Source organism: Alligator sinensis, unplaced genomic scaffold (assembly GCF_000455745.1).
Source record: "Alligator sinensis unplaced genomic scaffold, ASM45574v1 scaffold54_1, whole genome shotgun sequence".
NCBI lineage: Eukaryota > Metazoa > Chordata > Crocodylia > Alligatoridae > Alligator > Alligator sinensis.
In genome coordinates, this window is record NW_005841962.1 from 2,821,775 (window position 1) to 2,831,274 (window position 9,500).

General features: G+C 40.6%; 1 protein-coding gene across 2 annotated transcripts in view; it reads right to left on the reverse strand.

Moving 5' to 3' along the window:
- Positions 1 to 3,878: 3,878 nt before the first annotated feature.
- EXOSC7 (exosome component 7) overlaps positions 3,879 to 9,500 on the reverse strand; it is a 30,066-nt gene continuing 24,444 nt past the window's right edge. Inside the window, exons 6-8 of one of the 2 annotated variants that reach the window (XM_006020651.3) lie at positions 9,058 to 9,181; positions 7,645 to 7,800; positions 3,879 to 4,087 (exon numbers count right to left, since the gene is read on the reverse strand). In XM_006020651.3, coding sequence (XP_006020713.1) covers positions 3,983 to 4,087; positions 7,645 to 7,800; positions 9,058 to 9,181 — 385 coding nt within the window. In that variant the 3' untranslated portion in view covers positions 3,879 to 3,982. Of the gene's footprint in view, positions 4,088 to 6,469; positions 6,573 to 7,644; positions 7,801 to 9,057; positions 9,182 to 9,500 lie in introns of those variants that run through there. The other variant, XM_025200294.1, reaches the window with a different exon arrangement.

Below are 9,500 nucleotides of genomic sequence, written 5' to 3' on the forward strand. Positions count from 1 at the left end.
ATACGCTAAGGTCTGCATCCACAAATGACTTGGGTATCACAATGTCATGTGCTTTCTCATCAGCCCAACACCTCTCTAATTTACTTCACGCAAAATAGAACAGGCTCAACTTCCTAAAATAGCTCACAGTGGTTGTTAGAGCACTCTCCTTGGAGGACAGTGATGTCAGTTTGAATTACCTGGGGCCAGGGAAGAAATTGAACCAAGATCTGCTGCTTCTACTCTAACCACCTAGCAGAAGGGGGAGCACACTGCCTCCCCCCAGGTTTTGACAGACAGCAGCTACCACCAGGTTGTGTGGGGCTCCTAAGCCTGTTCAAACCCAGTGGCAAGGAGAACAACACTTGTGTTTTTAGATCCTGATGATGCTTAGGTGTGAGTCTGGAGCCAAGCACTGTCAAGATAAGAGATGCTTCTGGGCCTGCTCCACAGTGGATTTTTTTGTTGAAAACAGGTTTTGAAGACTGCAGTTTTGGACTTAAGCTTCTGAAGTGGGAATTGGAAGGCTCTAGCCTAAGTTCTGGCCCTGAAAATCTATAGTTCGAATGGGAGTCCGGGATTGTGTCCTAATATAGGCAAAACTCCCATTAGATTAAATGTAGTTATGTTAGTTCACACTGTCCAGGTAGTGTGTCTGTAGATCATCAGTATTTTGGTTTAGGTGTAATATTTCTAATTTACGCAATTAGAAAAGTGTATTTCAAATCTGTCCAGGTCATTGCTTATTCACATATACTCCTTTTTAAAGGGAGCCAAGTTGAAACAGCCTAAAATCTACCATGAACCACTTATTAAACCATCACAACAGTACAGCTGCTATTCTATCCATAGAAATAAGGTTCATAGATTTCTGTGCTAGGTATATGTGATACAGATGTAGAAGCATAAGAACTAGGACAAATGAATTCCCATTCAACTAAGCCAAAACTTTCAGTACACAGCCCTACCTTACAGTCTTTTCTGCTTCAAAGGGAGTGTGCTTTCATGGGGACATGAGGCTGGAACAGCCACAAGAAAAAATAAGAGTAAATGATTCACAACTGGGTGGTTTGAGGGCAAAAAAGTCTAGCAGGAGCTAAATCCTGAATTCTTATATCCAACTCTTGGACACTACAAGCAGGACCAATTAAAAATTTCTGGGACAGACACTGAGCTGTGGTGCTCTGCAGATGTTTCCTTTTAGTTCTACTGGACTCGTGTCAATGAAAACGTGGCAATATCTGCATAGCAACACATGGAAATTTCCACAGACCCAAATGGCAGGACCTGCCTTGGTGAAGCCTGTTTTAAGAAAGACTAAATGCTATTTTAGTGAGAGTATATGATTTTTGTTAATGTTCAGCTAAGAAAACTGACAACAGGGCAGACAGATGAATTCTCATGCATGCTGAAGACAACAGCCACAGAGCAATTAGCAATAGCTGTATCCATTGGGATAGATGTAAGCTCTTCTCTCTTTCCCACATCAGAGCCACTTTGATCCATTTGGAATATGGATTAATAGCAGCAAATCCCCAGGGGAAGCAGGATCCAACTTATAGCTGTTTATAATACACATAGCTATAATTGTTGTTCATATACACAAAGGGAGGGAGAGTGGTAAAAGGAAGGGTAGTGAAATCTGCATCAAATCACTTTAAATTCCTAGTTTTGTTGATTGGGGACTATGTCTAATAACAGTTTCTGGTACTTGGTAATCTGTAAATTAATGTGTGTTGCAGGTTAGACCGAAAGTGCTGCTTTAAAGGTTTACAGGTGTTGTTAAAAAGGGGGAAACTTTTCCCACCTTCAGCTTTGACATCCTGCCCCTCCCAAACTCTTCATGTTATTTTTGTTCTCTATTTCTTAAATGCAATTTGTGGGGTAAGGAATGGATCATAGCCTAAGTCACTTGAAGTAAACATCTTTGCACAAAGCATAATAAGTGAATTGCTAGAGATGTTATAGAAATACATAATTAATCATCTGTCAATTTACTTGTATTATAAGGGGTGCATGAAACACTTTGACAGTACAAGAATGCATCCAATTCATTCTAACCTCCTACTTAGGTGTTGGAAGATAACAAGATTTTATATTGAACCTGTTTTTCTTAGCCTGCTTTAATTTTTACATCTTTTTTTGTAAAACTGGATTTACTGATGGCCTAAGATGAAGCATATGTGATAGTGCTTACTTATTTGTCTTAAGCTGTAGTGTTTGACACTGAGGCTGGAAGGTGAAAGGATTTCCTAGGACCTGAAATACATTTTTCTAATTACTTAAGTGTAATATTTCTAATTTAAGATGACATACCAGTGATCCTAAGCCTATGGCTCAGAGACCCTCATTGCTGCACTTTAATAGAATTACTGTAATTGTATAGTGTGTGTCCACCTATCTATCAGAGTTATATGTTGAAACCAAGGCAACAGGCTGGCTCATTTTCCCCAAACCATGATGCTAATTGCCTTTTCGAAGACTGCAGTGCCGGACTACTTATTCAGAGGGAATCACTCCAGACATTTATCTTTTTCTGGCTAAGACACCAGCTTCTTGAAACCATTAATTTGTTTTTCATCAGTTTCTCCTTGCTTCTCCTGCCAGACTTTTCTTCCTTTCCTTTGAAAACAGCAGCACTCAGTCTTTCAGCTAACTCTGCCAACACATGCTGTGCACAAACTGTCCAATTTATATGATTTAACCTTGAGTTGCTGTATCTTATTTTGCATCTACTGTTCTGTAAGCATGTGATTGTTCCTCCCACCCCCATGTGTCCAACGATTTCAGCTGAGGTGTGAAATCAAATGGCATCCTTACAGAGCTGCAGTAATTTAGAGAGAAAGTAAATATGTTAGAAATGAAAGGACAAAATGTCAGAGCTGCCTTCCTCTACAACACCTACACAGTCTCACTGACATCAAAGCAGCTACCAGTTTTAAGCTTAGAACCTGGTACCTTTTTTTAAAAAGATTTTATGTCACTGCTGACAAGTGCAAGGGATAGAACTAGACAATCCAGTTGGTCTCTTCCAGTTCTGTCTCTGTTACTGAAGTAAGGATGCTGTTTAGTGAGCAGTAGTTTTGCTGAGTGAACCTCTATTAAGGTATGATATTTATTGCCCTGGAAAAGTAAGGGGGACTCATTCCCACCTTAAGCAATTAGAAATACCAGTTTTCATGTAGCTCTTGAGGTACCCATCTGTACAAGCTCTACTCCTCCGAAGATGTATTTTCACCTCCTTGTAGTAGCTTAACTTTTCCCAGGAACTAAACTATTACTTTCTGCCTCTTTCATTTATTACAGTCGCAGTAGCTGATTGTTCTGTAGAACAGTGTTGACTCACCATGCCAGGAAGCTGCAGTTGGTTTTATTTCTTATTTGAAGTCGATGGTAGAAGCCACTCTTGCTTCCTTCCAATTTGATGCTTCCTCTGTACACATCAGTAAAAGTAACACAGTGATCTTAATTATGTCTTTGCTATATTTGGTCTAAAGCATGAATTAGGAATTTAATACCATGAGATGTTAATGTTTGAAGCTGACAACCAGACTGAGAATTAATTTGAGGTAAAGGATTTTTGATTAGATTCTTCCTCCTCCTCCCTGGGAGGAGCTATTTGACCAGCAATAAACTGAACTCAAAGTCAATATTGACTTCCATTCTGCATACTACACACCCAGCTGCTGTGTTCTACAGAAAGGGAACATTTGAGTTAACGTGAATCTGGTTTTAGCTATTCTTAAGAGAGATTTAGTCAGACATGCAACTGCAGAAGTTGTTGGTAGAATTTAGTGGTGCATACCAACTATTACTTGGAAGTATCCAATGTTGCTTATTTGCATTTATGTTAATAACATTAAAAAAAAAATCATCTTAAACTGTTGAGGACACATACCTTAAGAAAAAAATATCCTTTAATTCATATGCAAACTGACAAGGCTGTGCTCTCTATGAAAAATACAATTTCTGAACATTTATAAATCAAAGTTGATAAAACAAATCATCCCAGGAATCCAACTTTCTGTCGCGTAGTCCCTAAACTTTCTTCTTTGTCTAAGATCTTCTGTAGGGAAGCATGCAACACCTTGCCGACCTTTTTTCCTGTCTGTAAGATAGGAAAGCCAAGACAAATGAGGCATTTTATTTTTTTTAAACAGGAAGGGAATTTGTATGGAACACTTCCTTCTCTCAGACTTCTCTTAATAATTGTGTACCAGATGTAAGCTGTAAACAGCATATAAGTAAAAGAATTATTAGGGGGTGGAATTCTTAAAGCAACTGTGCATTAAAGCAGTAGCAGTACTCCCATTCATGAGCTCATCAGTGGACCAATTGTCCAGTATGCTCTGGGTCACTTGGGTGTCTTAAAAGGGGCTAGATTCTGACTGTTGAAGACCAACAAGGGACTATATCTTTGCAAAAGCTCAACATGATAAACCTAGCAGAATCCATTTTTGTGTTAAGTTGCATATTTCCAGCAGAAGAAGAAATATTGGAGGTGTGATGGAGCTGGATCCTCTGTTGGGATAGCCCTGGAAAAGTTTTAGCTGATAGGATCAGGGAGCCATAGCAAAATTGACACCATACCTATTTAGGGGAAAACAGAGCCTATTGTTCTCAGGAATTCAGGCCTAGATCAGCCTATTCGTATCACACATGAATTTCTATAACTACAGGCCTGTAAGTCTCAGCACCATGGAAATGTGGACAGACCACAGTGATGCAGATCCTATGTGTAGGCAGCCAGGCTGTAGAGGTTATGAATCTATTGCACACAGGAAAACTGTTCTATACCAGATTGTCTGGTTCAAGCTGGGGGATGGAGAAAGTAGTCTGTCTGTAGAGCCACTGGACAAACTTCCAGGCAGAGAGGGTATAGAAGCTGCCGCTATAAAAATCAAGTGTTTTGGACTACTGTTGTATTGGTGTTCAGCAGCCCAGAGAGGAGAATGAAGTATTTTGCTCTTGCTTCTCCTTAAGTGTCTGGTGAAGCCATTTAATCTGGCTTGGTGCCTCTATCCAGCCTTTGGCCCTCATTCAAATGGGAATAATGTTGCCATCTAGGTTATTTCTGCCTGGCTCCTTTGCAGATAACTATAACCCAGCAGGAGGTGTGGCTTCCCAAGACTGCTTTATCATGCTGCTTTCCTCAAGGGATGTACTGGCTGGAATGTCTCTTCACCCCCACGCTGGCAATCCTGAGCACTTTTCTGACATGGAGCCAATTCACTAGAGGATATAAGCAGCAAGGAAGAGTTATGAAACTGTTCCACTTGACATCCCATACTGTGCTTTTGACTTCGATCTTTCTGTTCCCCAAGCAGGCTGCTGTGCTGGGAACAGGATCAACAAGACCTCCACCCACTGAAAACATTCTTCTGCTTTGCTTAAAGGGTTTTTTCTCTTCAGTAAACTACATCATTTTAGACAGGAAATTTCATTTAAAAAGAAGTGAGGGCAGCATGGACTATCGGTTAAGCTTTAACTCTTAGATTGCCACAGGATTCAATACTTCTTATGGCACCACTTGGAGCTTTTGAAAATCTACCCCTAAATCAGTCATATGCCTCACTAAGGCATATTTGAAAATCCCAGTAGGCACCAAAATATACTTAAAACAAATTCTGACTGTTAGTGCCATCTGTGAAGCCTCTAGAACTTCCATTCAGGTAGGTTAAGAAGAAGCATCTTTTTAGGGGTGCACTGATAGAGATTTTGGGGGCCAATACCAATAGCCAATTTTTAAGGAGGCATATCAGCTGATGCTGATCCAATCTGATACACAGACCTGCAGCTTGAAGTGCTGCATGCAGCTGGTTACTGTGGGGGGGGGCTGATCAAGGCTGCGGTGGTGAGGGAGGAGTGGGGCTGGGGCAGGGCATAGGACAGAGCAACAGCTTGTCCGGGGGGTGTGGGAAGGTGGGGGTGGCTCCCGGGGACGCCAGGAGGGATAGGCCAGGCTGCGCTCAAGGCAAGTGGCACTGCAAAAAGGGCTGCAGCCACTCCAAAATTCGCCATAGCCTATCTTCCAGTGCCGCCACTACCCACCCCAAGCGCAGCCCGGACCCAACCCATCCCCCCCACCACACGCCAGGACTGGTGCAGCCCACCCTGACCACATCCCATGCAGATCCGGGGGCACATGCACAACAGGAGCCACCCCCACACCCTGGATGAGCCGTGGTTCTGTCCTATGCCCTGCCACACCTGGGCAGTGCTTGCCCCAGCCCCTGCCCCACTCCCTCCCTCACCACCAAAGCCTTGATCTGCCTCCCTCCTCCCCTTCCACCACAATAGACTTACCAGCTACACGCGGCTCTCCAAGCTGCCGGGCTGTGCTCCTCGCTGCCTACATGCTGCGCTGCGGCTGCATGTACGCACGGGCATTTATCAGCCAAATTATTGGCCACATCAGGCCAATTTCCAATCCAGTCAATGTTCTTTATATCAGTGCTGATCCAAGATCGGACCAATGTATTGGCGCACCTCTAGTGTCTTTATCTTGTAACTGGTCCACTGAGGCACAGGATGAAGCAAATTCTTTAAGAGCAGGCACTAGCTCGATGGTACGAGTCAAGATTAGTGATCTGCTGGAGACAACAGAGCATATGCATGCCAAGTGTGAAATTCTGGCTTTAGACCAATTGGTTTTAAACTCAGCTCTGATTTCTGCATTCCTTTCTAAGGCTATATTTATACAGATCTGAAGATTTCAGAAGCAATGCCAATATTGAGCTAGAGTGCAAACAAAACATTTAGCTTGTGTATTGAGTCATTTTTGGATGCGCTAAGGCCAAGCCCAGGCATAAGATCTCTTACACTAGGAAAAAAAAAAAAAAAGCTTAATTAAAGCTATAACAAAAGGTTTAAAGCAGAATTCCCAAGTCAGCTTCATCTGCAGCTGGCTACCACTGTAGATCCTTTTTACGGGAAAGGAAGAGCAAAAACATTAATAAGAGGAACAATATATCAAGAGCGAGGCAGTATATGATACTGATTACTACATAAGTTAGTCACGTGAAAAACAAGCTGTGCAAAAGAAGAACATGTAAACAGTAATTCACTTATGTGATAACCGCTGTAAGTTAAAACGAGTTTTATTTCTTTGAGGTGTAGGCAGATGTAACAATTGTACTGAAAACAAATGGCACGGATACAAGCCAGACATCCTTAGGATTCTGTAGCCCTACATGTGTAACAAAAAGGTCCAGTTCTGACCTCACTTCCTTCAGGGTCAAAACCAGGGCAATCCAGCTCACTTGCATCACACCAGAATAATATAAAAACAGTTGGATAATAGCAGCCCCTGTGTACTTTGGTGCAACAGCAGCTGCCCCTTCCCTTTTAAAGCAGCTAATATGTACTTTTATCCATACCCTTTGGTGTTTCAAAGTGAAATCATCAGGACTGGATCTTGTCCTCTAAAATACCTTAGCTCTTTATAGTACAACTCTCAGAAACAAACCCAGCAATTTGCAGGGCTTCCCCAAAATGGAACTTATTCCTAAATGAATTTCAGATTCTAATGCTGCTCTCTGGGACTCTTTCCTAAGTCACTTTTTGCCCCTAAAACTGTCACTGTTACTTTACTCCTCTATACCCACATGAAAAACTGCAATAAGCTTAAGTTTATAAAAAAAGGTTGAAATAAAGCTCTCTTACCTCCATCATCTCAAAGATACTCTCTGGATCAAGACTACCTTTGCCTAGTTTCTTCATACAAGTAAGCAAGCCTTTGCTGGTCACAGAAATAAGCAGGCTAGCCAAAGAGCATGCTTCCTCCTGAAGAGTAGCATCAACCACATGTCTACAACCAATCTGTAAAAAAAAACAATGATGAGAGGATATTCTAATGTGGAGTTCAAGCTCCTTGCTGAATGATGGATTAGAACATTAGCAGTAACTCCATTTATGAAGACTGATGTTAGTATCACAGTGTGCAGATAAATTCATGAATATTAATACTGCTTTTCTTTATGTACTAAGTCATCAGTTGTTATAGCCCTTATATCTCTCATCAACATGACAGAATGGATATGCAATACATTTACCTCTTACTATTTTACCAGTCTGATTTAATTCATCCACATAATTTATTTTAAATTTCTAGCCAACCTCATTATTATTGAACCCTTCTTGCCATCAAACGTCTCTCTCCCGATTGAGGAACCTTCTCTTAAAGAGAAGTGTGTACTTCAGCTCAGGAATGGCAAGTTTCACTGACAACTTTTCTGTGATTTATGTAACTGACTTATAAACAGGGTTCTGTGTAATGCATGCAAGTCTTTGGATGCTCAAATAAAGAGAAACACTTGATACTACAGAATTGCGATATTTCTGGAATGGCTGGAGAAAGAAGCAAATGATTCAGCATCAGAAAACAAAGCCAAAGAACTGCAAAATTCCTCAAGGGCTAATACAGTGAATGCAATTTAGTCTATGGATCAAAATAAATAGCGCTATTGAGAAAGGAGTGGTAGTCCTTTTTTCCTGTGTTGGGAAAACAAGGAGTTTTTGCAACACAGGGAAAAAGGACTACCACTCCTTTCTCAATAGCGCTATTTTTTAAAACAAGGAGTTTTTCCAACACAGAGCCCTTGCTGGGGAGGAGGAGGGGAGAAGTTAGGTTAAGTCCCTCTACCTCTCTCTTTCTCAGTTTGAGAAATGGCAGTAATAATGCTTACTTATCTTACAAGGTGTTTTGAAGTGAGTCCACATATCTATCTCACTGGCTGCCAAGCGAGCAGCTGATGAACAGTAGTTAAAATCCCTCCAGACATAAAGAAGTGTAATAGCAGTTGCAGATCTTCATTTTACCCCATAACGCGGTATAGAAAAAGAAATTCGTTTAAAAAAAAACAAAACAAAAAAAAATGTTCTCCTTCAGTCAAAAACCCATAAATATGGAGAAACAAAAACTTCTAAATTATGCACAGATTAGTGTATCTTGCGGCTCTGATAACTAAGAAAGGACAGTTTGTCCTAGCAAAAAATGGTAGGTCAATCCTTGTAACTAAAATCTAGACAGAAGTTGCAGATAAATGAGAAGAAAAGGTTTACAACTTCCAGACTTACTTTGCTTAATGTGATGATGCAGGGTACATTTTCCACGTTAAGTCGAATACAGTCATAAGGGTCATCAGACAGCTCAATTTCTCTTGAACCTTCTTCAATCTCTAGAACACGTACTTTAGGTATCCTATTTGAAATGAAACCATGTGCATAAATCACTGGCAATAACTACTTCCTTTACAAATAAGGAAAATCCTACATATCTAATTAGAAAACAAAGATACTAAGATTTCTCAATATTAAAAATTAGCATGGAAAACATAAAGCTTTTCCATCTGTATTTCTTACTCCAAATATGCCTACAGTTCTGTTAGCAGTGGAAGATCACTTTTAAGTCTCAACTCGGAAGAATGTTTCAGGATTTGTATTACATTAATAATGCTTAAAAAAACCCATATAGAAATTTTAAAATACATGAGCTACTGTACCTGGGCAGGATTTTTTTT